Source organism: Hyperolius riggenbachi, chromosome 10, assembly GCF_040937935.1.
Source record: "Hyperolius riggenbachi isolate aHypRig1 chromosome 10, aHypRig1.pri, whole genome shotgun sequence".
NCBI classification, from domain to species: Eukaryota; Metazoa; Chordata; class Amphibia; order Anura; family Hyperoliidae; genus Hyperolius; species Hyperolius riggenbachi.
Genome location: NC_090655.1, coordinates 270,892,474 through 270,909,192, shown reverse-complemented (window position 1 = coordinate 270,909,192; position 16,719 = coordinate 270,892,474). Strand labels below are relative to the sequence as shown.

At 44.6% G+C, this 16,719-nt stretch overlaps 1 protein-coding gene and 1 long non-coding RNA gene across 2 annotated transcripts in view; one reads left to right on the top strand and one right to left on the bottom strand.

Annotated features, from left to right (window-relative positions):
* Positions 1-16,719, top strand: part of LOC137537198 (uncharacterized) — a 107,798-nt gene that overhangs the window by 71,314 nt on the left and 19,765 nt on the right. The window contains 2 exon segments of the mRNA XM_068259307.1: positions 76-1,537; positions 16,194-16,313. Of these exon segments, the coding sequence (XP_068115408.1) occupies positions 76-1,537; positions 16,194-16,313 (1,582 nt within the window).
* On the bottom strand, positions 6,310-12,986 carry LOC137535441 (uncharacterized). The gene is made up of 2 exons (XR_011024401.1): positions 12,580-12,986; positions 6,310-10,922 (listed from the first exon to the last, which is right to left on the bottom strand). It is a non-coding gene; the product is annotated as an uncharacterized lncRNA (long non-coding RNA).

The following is a 16,719-nucleotide window of genomic DNA, read 5'->3' as shown; positions in this document are numbered from 1 at the left end:
CGGGGGGCGGGGGTGTGCAGCCACAGTCCCAGCCAACTTTGTCCTCAGCCTCCTCTTTTTCTTCTTCTTTTTTAGAACAGATACACCCAAAGTAGGTATGGCAATGACGGGAATGGTCGGTCCAAACGTAGGTGGATTGAATAAATTGCAGGTCATTAATCTCACGGGAGAAATTTTACCAGATTCAGTGGAATGTCTACTAAGTAAGGGTTTGGGCTTTTGCCCATTACAACAGTTGGATAAGTTTGACTTTGTTGTTGACCTGCACCTCTTCTGTCGGAAATTGTTTCTTCAATCGACCAATAAGAGGAATGATAATGTTACTGCTCGGCCCATATTGCCACCTGTGGGATTGACCCAGGGTGATAATGAGGCCTTGGAAGACCTCAATTTTTTGTATGAGGCTGGCCGAGAGGAGACTGGGGATATCTGGGGGTTGGCTGGGCCTGGGGCTGTGGAAGGCACCTACATACCCCGATATATGGAAATTAATCAACAATTTAAAAGTAAATCCACACGCTTCCCACCGCTGTCTGCTAATGTGGGCATTAGGAGCTTTATCCGGGCGGTTGAAGGGGATATCGCAAGACTGAGTACAACAAATGATGGTGGATCGGAACTGGCAGGTAGTGACTGTGAGGCATATGACTTTTTGACTAAAAGGACAGACTGGACTATCAAACCCTCAGATAAGGGGGGGAATGTGGTAGTGTTGACATCAGTAGACTATAGAGCCATGTGTATGGACCTTCTTGGGCAGCCGGGGTGCTACATGAGGGTCTCGGCGTCGAGAGTCGAGAGGTGCCAGGGTGAACTGTTTTCCCTAATTGAGGGGGCTAGACTAAAAGGTATTATTGATGATGAGGTGTCCTCCTTCTTGAGGGTTGCGGATCCGATCCTCCCCACCTTTTATGCATTACCAAAGGTGCACAAACGTTTACAGAGACCACCCGGTCGCCCGATAGTGTCGGGCAGGGGTGCTCTTACAGAAAAGGTGAGCATTTACGTGGATAGACATCTGCAACCCCATGTACAGGGATTACCTTCCTTTATTAAAGATACCACACACCTCCTGCGGGTGTTGGAGGATGTTGTGGTTCCGCCGGGCACCCTTCTCGTATCTCTGGACGTCGAGTCCCTCTATTCATGCATCCCCCATGTCCAGGGGGTGCGGGCCGTGAGTAATTTTCTAGGTGAGTTGGGGGTGCAGGATGCTGCGCACAATGGTTTTGTTTTGGATTTATTGTATTTTTTGTTAACTAATAACATCTTCACCTTTGATGGTGACCGGTACCTCCAGGTGCAGGGCGCGGCGATGGGGACGACATGTGCCCCGTCCTACGCTAACCTGTACCTGGGGGACTGGGAAAGATCTATTTTTTCGGATGATGGGCTGTCTGTGTACCTGTGCCACATTTTGTCGTGGCACAGGTACATAGATGACATCCTGATGCTATGGACGGGCACTGCAGCGCGGGTGACTGATTTCGTATCACTCTTGAACCATAATGATAAGAACCTGAGATTTACGGTAGAGGTACAGTCGGTGTCCATTGCTTTTTTGGACATCTCTATCTCTATCTTGCCAGACGGTCATTTAGCTACATCTCTATATCGGAAGACGACGGCCACTAATGCCCTGTTGTGTGCGGATAGTTTTCATCCTCCGCACACTATTAGGGGCATACCGACTGGCCAATATTTGAGGGCCCGTCGGAACTGTTCTGACGACGCTACGTTTTTACACGAAGCTAATGACCTGCGGGAGAGATTTAGAGAGAGAGGGTACGCTGACGTTCACCTGCGCAGGGCATTCAACCGAGCATGGCGGAGCAGAAGAGAGGATCTGCTCCAACCGCGGTTGAAGGCGAGCGTTGGGAGTCCGGCCCCTTTGCGTTTGACTAGATACTGTGCGCAGCATCCTGCACTCAGGGGTATTCTGAGTCGTCATTGGTACTTACTACAGAGTGACCCCGTGGTTGGCCCCACAGTCCCGTGTAGACCCGACCTTACCTTTCGTAGAGCAAGGTCTCTACGTGATGGATTAGTACGCAGTCATTTTACAGGCATTAGCCCCAAAAGACACTGTTTGACGGTAGGTACCTACACATGTGGTGGTTGCGATTACTGTCGGTTTATACAGGTGGGAAGGGCGTTTACTCTGTCTGGGGGCAGGAGAGTTGTGCTGTCCCATTTTGGTAACTGTAAGACTTCTCTGGTGGTCTACATATTATTGTGTCATTGTGGCGCATTTTATGTGGGCAAAACAAAGCGTCCCCTGAGAGAACGCATGTCTGAGCACATCAAAAATATTGAGAAGGGGGAGTTCAGCTCTCCTGTGGCGAGACATTGCGCCCTGGAACACGACGGTAGCACCCATGGTGTTAGGTTCATGGTATTGGACCGCATTCACCCCACAATAAGAGGGGGGAATCTAGATAGATTACTCCTTCGATGTGAATCACGTTGGATATACAACCTGCAGGCCTGTGAGGCACCGGGCCTTAATGAGCAGACTAACTTTGCCCATTTTTTGCCCATGTAGTTGTGGTGGTGGGTGCCCTGGCACCCGGCGATGTGGGCCCTGGGGTCTTCGCCTCGTTCCCGGGGGCTCCCCTGGCATTCCTTGGTCATATCTGCCCTGTTAGTTCCTTAATGGTATGGGATAATCGATCCCGTTTAAGTGTCTGCTCGGATTGGCTGTGTGTGCCATCCGAGCAATAGTTAAGGGGCAGTTCTATATGTTAGTCTCTACACTTTTTCTAGTTTTTGTCTTATGTATATACCTTAGATTTAGTGTTTCCGATCGTGTGTGGGTGGGCATGGTTAGGGGTGCGCGGCCTGGTGTGGGAGGCTTGACTGGCGGGGCAGGAGTGGGGCGAGTTTAGGGGATTCTCTTGGTTGAGTCAGGTCAAAATTAACCACCTATTTTCATGAAGTGATACTTTATGCACTGATTTGGTGCTTTTTTAGATGACCTGGGCATCTGCCCTTGGTTTCTGTGGTAGTTGACCTGGCTTTCCCCTCCCTCTGTCCCACTACCTTCCTGTCCACGGCCTCTTGCGGCGCCCGCAGCGGACCGCGCACTCTCCGCCTCCTGCCCTCACGCACGAGCACATGTGACTATTGTTGATGGGCGGAAGAATGGATGCGCATGATTGGCCGCAATGACGCATAAGAGCGGAAGTTGTAGGCGAAGGGTAGTCACGCCCCTTGAAAAAGCCGGAAGCCGGCGAAACGTCGGGGAAGCTGCCCGCCTCGCATGGGACGCCACGCCGTCCTAGCCTCCACTCGGACACCCTAGTGACACCCCAGTGAGGCTTCCATCTTTGCCTCCTTCAGCCATACTACCTCTACTGGAGACGGGACAACAGCACTGCCAGCAGCCTGGAGCCCCACAGCTACCCACTCAGATACACGCTATCCATGCGCTGTTCAGAGGGAACTCTTCAGGTACATGCCTCTCATCCTGGAACACCAGCATGCTCTGCAGTCATCGCTTAGGAAAATGGTGAGATGAACTTCTCCACAGCAATTGTGATGTTGTGGTGAGATGACTTGCCGCTCATGATCCATGCCATGGAGCACATATGGTGATGTGTAGATGACTGCTGTCTGCTGTACGCTACAACCTTGCTTGCTATGCTACACTGTGAACTGTGTGCTGCTTTAATGCTGTTCAATGCATGATCCCTGCAAGGTTTCACTCTGAGGGCTGCACTGCTTGCTATTTAGCTGCATTACTTCTGCAAAATTTCTGCATTGGCTGGTACTGATAACTATGGATTGTCCATTAATATATCTTTATTCTATCTTTTGAGCTGCTCTGGAGATGGACATGGCTATGGTCCACATATGACCTCACATATGGTGGAATTCAATTTAGATTGTCTAAATGCCGGCGTGTGCCTGTTGGTATGGTTGGTGAACCGAGTGGTGTGGTATGACGGGGTGGCCATCCCATGTAATTTTTTAACATTACCTTTTAACAAATTTGAACAATAAATGTTGATAGTAAATTTGGAAATTGCTTCTCTGGATTATTGGGGGCGCATGTCTTGCCATTTACTTTCTGTCACTGCCACAATCTTGATTAATATCAGGTGGGAGACTCTGTCCATAGGACAACTATTAGTCATACACTGTACAAAGTTGGCCTTTATGGAAGAGTGGCAAGAAGAAAGCCAATGTTAACAGAAAGCATAAGAAGTCCCGTTTGCAGTTTTCCACAAGCCGTGTGGGGGACACAGCAACCATGTGGAAGAAGGTGCTCTGGTCAGATGAGACCAAAATGGAACTTTGGAACACACGCTATGTGTGGCGGAAAACGAACACTGCACATCACTTTGAACACACCATCCCCACTGTCAAATATGGTGGTGGCAGCATCATGCTCGGGGAGTGCATCTCTTCAGCAGGGACAGGGAAGCTGGTCAGAGTTGATGGGAAGATGGATGGAGCCAAATACAGGGCAAACTTGGAAGAAAACCTCTTGGAGACTGCAAAAGACTTGAGACTGGGGCGGAGTTTCACCTTCCAGCAAGACAATTACCCTAAACATAAAGCCAGGGCAACAATGAAATGGTTTAAAACAAAACTTATCTATGTGTTAGAATGGCCCAGTCAAAGTCCAGATCTAAATCCAATCGAGAATCTGTGGCAAGATCTGAAAACTGCTGTTCACAAACGCTGTCCATCTAATCTGACTGAGCTGGAGCTGTTTTGCAAAGAAGAATGGGCAAGGATTTCAGTCTCTAGATGTGCAAAGCTGATAGAGACCTACCCTAAAAGACTGGCAGCTGTAATTGCAGCAAAAGGTGGTTCTACAAAGTATTGACTCAGGGGGCTGAATAATTATGCACATCCCACTTTGCAGTTATTTATTTGTAAAAATGTTTGGAATCATGTATGATTTTTGATCCACTTCTCACATGTACACCACTTTGTATTGGTCTTTCACGTGGAATTCCAATAAAATTGATGCATGTTTGTGGCAGTAATGTGACAAAATGTGGAAAACTTCAAGGGGGCCGAATACTTTTGCAACCCACTGTATATATATATATGTATATATATATATATATATATATATATATATATATATATCAGGATTCTGTGGTGCAGCTTTCCTCTAATTCCTGACAGGAGCTTCAGAAAGCAACCTGTCAGGCCGAGCATTGTCGTTTAAATAGTTTCCCGGATTGTGGGCATGCTCAGAAGGCTTTGCCCACATCCAAGATGGCCGCTGCTAAGCAGCGGAAAGGGCAAGAGGAGGGACTTCCGCCGACAGTACAACTGACAGCAAATCTCTCTCTCTCTCGCGCGCGCGAGAGGACGCCAGAATGCCGGGAGCCGCCATGACAGGATCATGTGTCCCTTCACCCCTGCTACACACGCACCAACAGAGCGGCCAGAACCGGCCACAGACCCCCGCCGAGCCAGCCGCCAGCATAAAGGAGGTAGGAGAGAAAGAAAGGATAAAAAATAAAAGTGTATGGAAACATTTTTTATAAGCAGCCTGCATGCTGTCTGTGTTTAACAGACTCGCAGCACCCGGTATCGATACTGGCCCTCTCTGAAGTGCATTTCGCACCCACTGGAGTCCTCCCCAGGGAAAGGGATAAACCCTGGAGGCAAAAAAAAAAATTAAAGATAGTCTCCATAGGAGAGGGAGGACAAAATAAAAAAAAAAATGGTGGTCTGCTGTTCAGCCAAAGAACTCATAGATACCATGTCCAATAGGGTTAAGGGGGCGGACCATAACCCATAGTATGCTGCCATGGAAGCTACCAGGGAAAAAAGGTATTCATCTTTATAGACAAGTGAATAATATTGTGGTACTTTCAAAGACGTGTTAGGCTTTTAAAGCTCCTTTTTAGACATAATGGCCGGATATAAGAGAACCAATGGGAAAATGGTACAGTGATTAATGGTAGCTGACCAATGGGATAGCAAAGTAGGGGTGGACTTATGCTGCATATGACCCACCCCTTCCCATAGAGTATAAAAGGAAGTCAGCCAGAAGGGTAATTTGGCTGCTGTTAGAGCAAGAGAGCATGTCACTCTGATCTACTGTGTCTCTATTGATGACTTGTCTATAAAAATGAATACCTTTTCTTATGCCTTGCCTTTGAAAGCTCCTTCACACAAAATGCTTAATCACGTTATTGCTCCCATTGGAATCCATAGGAGACCTCTGATTGGGTTCTATAAACCACCCTTGTAATGCTATGTTTTTGGCGTTGCTAAGGCCTCACACTCGACTCACACTAGCACACAGACTAGGTAAATACATAGCTTACGACTTCACACTGTATTAGGATATTTATTCAATTATTTACATTATTTACAGGTATAGCAGTGAATCATGGATAAGTAATAGAGTAAAGAATCAATACATTACCGGATATTGCATCATCACTCCGTATCGGGGGACCAGCGATCGTCAGGAGGCAGCGCATACACAACATCACACAACTCGTCAGTAGTGGAGAGTCCCATCAGAGCAAGGGAAATCTCTCTCTCTTATACTCATAGCTCCACCCATTTTCCCTATTGCATCCTGGGGATGCACAGGCATGAGCCTTGCTATGATTGGATGACTTATAGTCAATATTCTCATGAACAGGACTAGTTCTGGTTAAGTCGTGCCGTCCCTGAAACAGTTAATTCAGGGTTACGCGCTTATTGCAACACAATGTTATATAACCATATCACGTGCCACGCATGCTCAGTACTTGCTTTGATTGGGTGTGTTCGCCTTTCAGCCTATCCCCAACGTGGAAGTATGATTCATCTCTCGTGCTCGCTGTGTGATAGCGGCGCAAACAACATGTTTACATAACTCGTAGTAACCTCTATTTTGTCAACGGTTTTCTATGGAGAATGGTCTGTCACTACTAAAAGATGCAAAATATGTCCTCTCTACCTACTGACTAGCTTGCTAATGTGTTTCTTACCTAACAGCCAGTCAATCACACAGACTCTTCAGACTTGTATCACATTCGGTCCTTAGTGATGACCATTAACATATGAAACCATGACAACTTTTTCCTTCTTACAACAGATTCCATATGCCACATACCAGTTCCATATGGATAGGATAACTATAACAATCATTACAATCAAAAGGGGATGAACCATCCACTTCATCATTGTTTCTGCTGATGGCGAATAACCCATAAATACATCCCACCAATGGTGGGAGGTGGCATCTGCTATGGCAGAGCCCACTTTAACAATTTTATTTGCAATCACGGTAGTACTGAGCTGGTGTACGATTATACTTCTATTCAACTTTTTAGTAGCACTTTTCACTTCATTAGATTTTTCAACAATCCGCTTTAGTTTAGTCAGGTTTAGAACCCAATTGGGAACTTCCAAACCTTGGCCTTGCCAGGAAACCTTTGTAGTTAACGCTATATCAGGCATTAACATAAAAGTTTCATTTTCCCATTGGAATACAGTGATATTGTGTATGCATCCTGCAAAAGGCACCCTCATTTTAGGGACCACCGGACGATCAGTCACTACACATACCACTTGAGGTGTTATTTCCACCATCCAGCGGTATGTTATAGGCATTATGGTCCACCCACATTTGTTTACAGTGTTCTGTAACAAACAAGGTTCATATGCAGTAGACTGTAACTTACATATTTTACTGTTTAAAGTATTCTCACAAAAAGTCAAATCATCTGTTCTGTTGCTGTCATCAATAACCTGTCCATAAAACGTAGGTACCCAGAAGTGCTGATCACCTTCTGGCCCAATTAATAATGGCAAAATAACATACTTACACATTATACCACTTTTAGTAACATTGTAAAGTGTCAATTGTCCCATGCAAAATGTATCATTGCACATCACTTTAGGTGCTTTGATATCTATCCAGTGATCAGTTCTTATCATGGAACTGAACACGGTCCTCCAAACCTCCTCATTTCCAGTCAACAACATAGTTTGAAATAACTCTTTCTGTTGTTGCTGTTGTAAGGTTTGCATGGAACAGATAGTCCAGTTTACAATTCTAGTTATATTAACATCTGTTTCATACATAACAGAGGCACTTGCGTTAATTAAGCCAAGCAAATCGTCATCTATTTTAGCTTGTAATTTTAAATGGCGCCCATATAGTTGGCATCCATTTAGCTTGTAATTTTAAAACATCATTTATTTTACTTCCAACGTTATGCAATCTATTTGCTAATGTTTCAATATCAAAACTATTAAGAGTTCCAGTCAATGTCCCATATCCATCTAACAAAGTGTCATACCACTCTCTCCGTATTTGGTGTGGTTTAGAACAGTTTATGGCAGCTGGAAACGTGATTTTAGCATGAATCACAGTCTTTTAGGCATGTTGCCCCACCTTTACACAAGTGGAAGGTAGTCTCTTTATATGCCCAGGGTCCACTTTAGCATCCATCATATCCACAAATATCAAAGTAGGCCCCACCGAGACATGGTCCATTGAAAGTAACATTGAGAACGTCACATGCTTGCCTAGCATTACCGGTAAAGTTTCTCTGTAGACAACTCTTGGTTTTATTTCCCCACACGAAAGTCACCGTGGATCCCCTGTATCGGTTACTCGACTACCTGAAGTCCATGCATTAACGCCACAGCTTTCCAACCACACGATACCAAGGATTCCAAGGACAATGCCATAGACATGGAGATCAATCTGCAAAAAACCCAAACAAGTGTGACTTATTCTTGCAAATAACATTTTTTCCTGTAGGATATATTCCCACTTTTCCTGTTCTGGCCTCCAGCAGAGTTCGGTCCTTGCCTACTGCAATCACATCTGCTGGAGGAGGCGGTCCTTGGGGATTCTGACCCACATTTTAGCTCCAACATTTACTGTATTAGTAGAACCAAAATATTCATCACCCTTTACTGATGGGCTTCCCTCTCTACAAATAAAGGAATTAGGGTCCCTTTACACTTAATCAGCTGCTGTTAACTGTAATCAAAAAATAACAACTGATGTACAGTCCAGCGTCCGTGTCCCCCTATGGCCTCTTTCACACCATACACTGAAAAAACATTGAAATCTTTTCACAGTGCATTGCCATTGGGGAAAAAACAACAACAACAAAAAACAAGAAAAAACAAACAACAACAAAATTGTATGCGTACTACTACTAATGCATACCAGCGCATTAAGTGTAAAAGGGCCCTCAGGAGAACCTGGGCTATACAACTCTTTGGCCTGTGTATACACAGTGTCCTCCCCTAAAAACTTTAACCCATCCTCTCTCCTCTTCCAATAATTAACTCACTATTTCCCAGGTTAATCATGATCACTTTAATTTATTCTTGATAGTCGGAGTCAATTACTCCTCCTATTACTATAGCTCCTTTCTGAGCAAAACTGAATTGGGTAGCTATTTGCCCATAATGTTAGTCAGGTATTTTACATCCTATACCTGTGGGAATGGTTGTAACCTGTGAGGGGTTAATGATAACAACTTCTAAAGCATGCAAATCCAACCCAGCTGATACAGGTTTTCCCCTATATGGAGCTACCGCATCCTTATGCATTTTTCAATAAGAAATCGTTTCTACTTTAACCACCCCACCAGCTAGTTTCTGGTATAAACAAAAATCTGTTATCTTCACAGTTTGTTTGTATTATTCTAAACTAGCATATGCATACATTCTAGCATCTTTAACAGAGGTATTCTTAAACATATAATACACTATATCAGTAAGGTCTCAAAGCAAACTTCATACAATTCATTAGAAACAACTCAATTCACACTTCATCATCAACACATTCTGCCACTTCACGCCATTCAGCTAATCAGTACAACATTCAACCCTAGAGAAACCAGACATTTCTCTGCAAGACAAACAAATCTCATTTAGTAACTAATGACCTTAGCCCGTTTAAAAAAAAAAAACAAGCTAGGCCTTTCGCTGCGCATGCATGTGCCCGCTGTGCACATGCACCCGCCACGCGCGTGCCCTCATACACCGTTGCGCACACGCTGGCCGCCTCTGGCCCTATCCTCCCTCAACTTTTCCCCTGTGTTTCTGCGCCCCTCCCTGCACATGTGCAGTGCTAAAAAAAAACAAAACAAAACTCTGAATAGACGCAGAGACACAGGCATATTATATAAAAAGGTTTTCCAGTCTAATTACGCAATATTTTCATTCTACATTGCCATAATAGACTTCACAATTCTATTTCTTTCACACGGTCTCATCTAATCTAGCTTTCTTAGCTCAACAGGTAAACAATTTCACTCCTGCACAATTATAGCTAGAAACCAGGGGAAAAATTGCTGGCAGAGATGTCACCGTGACACCATAATCACATTTAACCCTGTAACCCAAAAAAAAAAAAAAAATGAGCATTTGCAGGGATTTGGAAGTTCTAGCAAAACCCAGCACAACGCACAGTGCTGCACCAAACACACAACGCACACACACACAAGAAAGTTGCTTTACTATTTCTCACCTCTTTAACCATTTATTTTATCAAACAAGACGCATATCCCATGAAGTAAGAGTTAAAGGTCAATATTTTTTTTTTACAGCATGTACTCCTGAATGAAAAAAAATAATGCTTGCCAAGCACCCCCAGTTGAGGAGAGCAGCATCTCAAACACTCACTGGCTCACACACATTCCCTAGGAGCACTCACCTCCCGTGCACAAATGCATTTTTTTAAAAAACATTCCTCTATGCATTCAATTAAACAAAAACCAGACATATGAATACACGATTAATCAGGACTCGCTATAACGGATTCACCATATAAAACATTCACTAGAAACAACAATGTTAACCCACCTGTCTTGTCCAGATTATATTACCATTTCAATTCTGCCAGTGCAGTCAGATACTGTCACTTTAAGGAATTTGCTTTACAAGTTTAAACACAGCACTCCAAGATTATACTCCGAAATCTACCAACAAAGACACAGACTGTATTAAAAACCGTAGTAGTAAAAGCTGAGATTCACTGTCAGGTTACTCTCTGCCCCTTTTTCCCATCCATATTTTATCATTAAAAATATGGGGTTTTCCTTAAGAGGGACAAAAACAGCAGTAACAACCTAAAGAAAGTTCCCAGCTATTCCTAATCTTTTCAAATGGAACAAAATACATTTGTGCTAAACACTTCCAATTCCAGTTCAATGCACATTGTCCTATTTCTTGTGCAATGATCAGTGGCAGAGTTTGGCTTCCTTTTATTTACAGAAGCTCCCTGCTCCACTGATAACAATCCAAAATGTGTCATCACAGGAGCCTCTTCCCCAGCTACTTCCTCCAGTACATTTATTTTACCAGCTGCAGATTCTGTTACATGTTGGTATTTATCTGCAGCTGCCTGTGATGACACTTGTGCAACTATCACTCTGTCATCCTACTCTAGTTCCTTTTTCTAACAGGACTAGCCTTTTTCCAACAGGAATACCCTCAAGTAAAGTAACAACATTGAGGGATTCTGATTCTTTCAACCTACACAATCTTTGTTGAAGCTTTCTATAAGCTGTCAACAACATCCCACTATGCCGCCTGAGAGCGACATCATGCCCCGCCTTAACAGGGCCCCCCTCTAGAGTCTTATCTACATCTAGAGAGAGCAACAACATCACCCGCTTCAACGGGGAACCCCCCCTAGAGTCTTATCTACATCTAGAGAGAGCAACAACATCACCCGCTTTAACGGGGAACCACTATATTCCAGCATCAGGCAGCGTCCCTCAACCTCAAGTTGAGCCTGTTCCGCCTTTTCTTGATCCTGGAACGCCTTCTGCAATCGCTTGTGCACACCACGATATGCAGAGGCCAACACCCAGCTCCTTCTAGCTAGGGTAACTGCATCACCTACCTTGGCAGGGAGTTTTTCAAGTACTTGAACTAAATCAACCGGTTCTGATTCTTTTAACTGCTTATCCCATGATTCTGCCAACCCATGGCTAGCTAATTCCACTGCTATAATATTATACGGAGACTCGGTCCAGCCGGGGATCTCCGCAGGTTCTTTTAGGCATTTGGCCTTTTTCTTAAACATATTGCCTTACTTTTGGCACACTGCCAACTGGACGTGGCTTTGACCAGAGGTGCCCCTCAACTTCTAGACACCAATGGTCAAACTTCCCACAGGTAAATTTTGCTTAGTTCAAAAGATATCTTGACTTGAAACTAAGTGGGAGGAGCTACTGACTCCAAACTTTGCCCACACCTGTAATCTGTCCTAAGATATATACATGTCAAGTATCAAGTCAATATACCATACAGGGGCAATTTTACAAAGATTTATATTAATTGCCCCACTAACTGGCAAAATGCCAAATTTTGCAAAATTACACCCAGAGACCCACAGAATCATAGGCAATATATTTCAGAGGTCAAAAGTCATCCTCGTCGCCATTTATGTAATGCTATGTTTTTGGCGTTGCTAAGGCCTCACACTCGACTCACACTAGCACACAGACTAGGTAAATACATAGCTTACGACTTCACACTGTATTAGGATATTTATTCAATTATTTACATTATTTACAGGTATAGCAGTGAATCATGGATAAGTAATAGAGTAAAGAATCAATACATTACCGGATATTGCATCATCACTCCGTATCGGGGGACCAGCGATCGTCAGGAGGCAGCGCATACACAACATCACACAACTCGTCAGTAGTGGAGAGTCCCATCAGAGCAAGGGAAATCTCTCTTTCTTATACTCATAGCTCCACCCATTTTCCCTATTGCATCCTGGGGATGCACAGGCATGAGCCTTGCTATGATTGGATGACTTATAGTCAATATTCTCATGAACAGGACTAGTTCTGGTTAAGTCGTGCCGTCCCTGAAACAGTTAATTCAGGGTTACGCGCTTATTGCAACACAATGTTATATAACCATATCACGTGCCACGCATGCTCAGTACTTGCTTTGATTGGGTGTGTTCGCCTTTCAGCCTATCCACAACGTGAAAGTATGATTCATCTCTCGTGCTCGCTGCGTGATAGCGGCGCAAACAACATGTTTACATAACTCGTAGTAACCTCTATTTTGTCAACGGTTTTCTATGGAGAATGGTCTGTCACTACTAAAAGATGCAAAATATGTCCTCTCTACCTACTGACTAGCTTGCTAATGTGTTTCTTACCTAACAGCCAGTCAATCACACAGACTCTTCAGACTTGTATCACAACCCTCCGGACGTATCTCCACCAATCGTCATTCAGAAAAGGCAGCCTGGGTTGGAGTGCAGGGACAGATCCACCTATATCAGCACATACCATAGGAACTGACAGCAAAGGCAGAACGAGTGTGCAGCCGCATATCCTCCAATCACCTTGCGCTTGGTGGGCGTCTTCAGCCGCAGCCGCCAATCATCAAAGGCTATGATGTTCCCTCTAGTGTGCTTCCGCCAATCCAGGAGTACTTCGGCGAAGTGCTCGTCTAAGTGGCCACACCCCCTCCCCTTTTACCTTTCCTGATCCTAGTCTTACGGGCAGGGTCATTATAAAAAGCAATTTGTGGCTGCAAATACATACACAGACGGTGCAGGGCTTTTGTTAGCATTAGCATATAAAGCCCCCACTCCACATTCATTGCCTCTATAGATTGCAACCGCTCTATCAGCATATATATAGCTTCCAGCTCTTTTTTGAGATGTTGCTCTGGATATTTGCCTGATGAAATACAGTACATTCTGTGAGTGTTTTTTTAGAACATTATTTTATTATTATTTAGTGTTATTGTATAGCGCTGACATCTTCTGCAATGCTGTACAGAGTATATTGTTTTGTCACATAACTGCCCTTCAGAGGGGCTCACAATCAGGGCTGGATTTGTACTTTTGAGTGCCCACTGCCCTGCCTCCGAGCCCCCCTCCCCCCACCTGAACCCACTCATTAGCATTCTATCCAACAACCTGACAAGGGATCACTGATTTGCAGGAGGAAACGCCTGTTTAAGTGACTCCTGTATATGTGAGTATGTTTTCTCTCTGAAAAATAATGGATTGTTTTTTCTGTTAGGGCTCTTTTCCACTAGCAATCACTTGCGCTAAACGCTAGCGATTGCGATTATGCAAGTGGCAATTTTTTCCTGTGATTGCGATCACAATTTTGCTATGCAATGCATTGCATAGCAAAATCACGGTAAAAATCGCTCCACTTTTGTAAAAATCGAATCGCAGTAGTGGAAAATACCTACTGCGATTCCTATTTATTTCAACAAACAGCCTCTTATCTCTGCCTAAGTCTCCGCCCTTCTAACCTTCTGCTTTTTTCAGCGCCCTAGGCCACAGCCTTTTTTTTGGCCTTTCCAAAAACCCGGCCCTGCTCACAATCTAATCCCTACCATAGTTATATGTCTATGTATGTATCATGTAGTGTATGTATCGTAGTCTAGGGCCACTTTAGGGGGAAGCCAATTAACTTGCTGTATATGTATGTTTTGGGGATGTGAGAGGAAAGCTGAGTGCATGGAGGAAACCCACACAGACACAGGAATGGCATACATACTCCATGCAGATAGTGCCCTGACTGTGATACGAACTGGGGACACAGGCCAGCCCTGCGGGGCGAAAGCACTAACTCCTACACCAACATATTTAAAAATGTATTATTTATCTAATTCTTCAGGGTTTTCTGTGAGAAAAGGTGCTTTCATCTCTTCCTCCTCTTTTTAAACTATTTGATTTCATTTTCTTGCCTCTGATGGCTGCCTTATGGTTGGGTGCAGGTGATTCCACAAACAGTCTGCAGTTAGCCAATTCACCACAAGATGGTAATCTCGCCTCTCCCAGGTGGAACGCACAGAGGAAGAAATCAAACAAAAAAAAAGGAAGTGATGTAGCACAGGAAGTGATGATACATAGCAAGACGAGGAGACATTGTTGGAAGAGGTGATTGTGTGTTTGTTTGTTTTTAAATTATATATTTAAGATATTGAGGTCGGGGTGGCCATACTTTGTTACAGAGGAGGTCATAGTACACCTGTCACTATCCTGATCCTCCCCCTTGAAGTAATTGCCATACAAGAGACTTTTATATAACTGCTGTGACTTGTTGTTAGCCAGTTTTCTAGATGTCTGCCCTACATGTGCTATGGATTTTGGTTGGCATCTTACTTTACGCGTCATAATTCAGACCAGTCACATAACAGACCTATTTGGAGTATACCAATAAATTTCCCTTTTGTGAATACACAGTTGTTGTGTCTGCTTGTGGGAGGTGAGTCCACCACTGCCTCCTAAGCAATAATTTTAAAACTTTTAAATATTGTTTTTATCCTTTTGGCGCCTCTGTTCTCTATCATAACACATAACAGAGCAAAGCCAATCTGTCCAAGTATAGTCATGTCTCCCCCAGTATCACCATTATCCTCTGGTATGTCATGTCCCTGCCCACCCTCCACCCCCAAATAATGGCATTTACTTCCCAGTATATCGATGTCCCCCTGTATTGCCATTATCCCCCAGTATGTAATGTCCCCCACCCCAGTCATTCCATTTCTTCCCCAGTATTGCCATGTGTCCCCCATCATTGCCAATATCCTCCAGTATGTGATGTCCCCCCACCCCAGTAATGCCATGTCCCTACTGTGTCCCCCGACATTGCCATTATTCTCCAGTAAGTAATGTCCCACACCCCAGTAATTCCATTTCTTTCCTAGTATAGCCATGTTCACCCTGAGTTGCCCCCCAGCATTGCCATCATCTTCCTACATGCAATGTCCCCCACCCCAGTAATGCCACCTCCCCCCCCCCCCCCCCAGTATAACCATGTCCACATTCCATTACTTACCCCACCTCCATGCTGAGTAGTAACAGGAAGGCTTTACATTGGTTTATAGCTAGCTGTCACAGTGTGCTCCAGTCCTCTGCTCCCATTAGCCTCAGTCTCTGCCTCTCCTCATATCCTCATCTATCTACCACTACCAGCACTGCTGTAACATCACAGAAATGGTATCAGTGGGAGGGGGATGTGAGGCGAGAAGGCCAGCTGGAGAGGAGGCAGAGGGAGGACAGGACTGCAGCACGCTGTGAGTATAATGCTCAGGTAGCTATAAACCAGCTTATTGTGCTTTCCTGCAATACTCTGCATGGCCCTACCACCCACAAGTGACAGCAATGGGGGGGGGGATTTTGTACCGATAGTGTCACTATTGACAACTGTACAGCCTAGATAATACACCCGTTTATCTATTAAAAGGCAGCAGCATCCTGTACAGATCACATGACCACATCACTGAGGATGGATGAGGACCAGAGTCACATGACCGAGAGGATATTCAACCTCACCCTGGAGATCATCTACCTGCTGACCGGAGAGGTGAGGAGGATTCTGGGAGGTCACATGATGTCATTCCTATCTCTAGCAATAAAACACACAGCTAGGTCCTGGTAAAGACAGGCAGGGACTTTATTAGCCTCTAAGCACACAGCCCTGAGGATTCACCTTTGTCCTCTCCAATCCCCCCAACCTCCTCTCCTGCCCGGCCAATGCAGAGTCTTTATTTCTGCTCCTCACTGCACCCGGTGCTGCTAGCCTGTGACATGGCTGTTTCCCTCTAGTGGTGTCTCTTATTATTTTCATCCCTAGAGGGAGAAGAGGAGATGCTATGAGTCTGACACAGCTGAGTTGCTGGTGAGGTGAGTAGGCAACACTGCAGGCTCTGCTCACAACTCAGCATTTGGGGGGGCTGTCTAATACTGGTGGCACATATGGCTATATAACT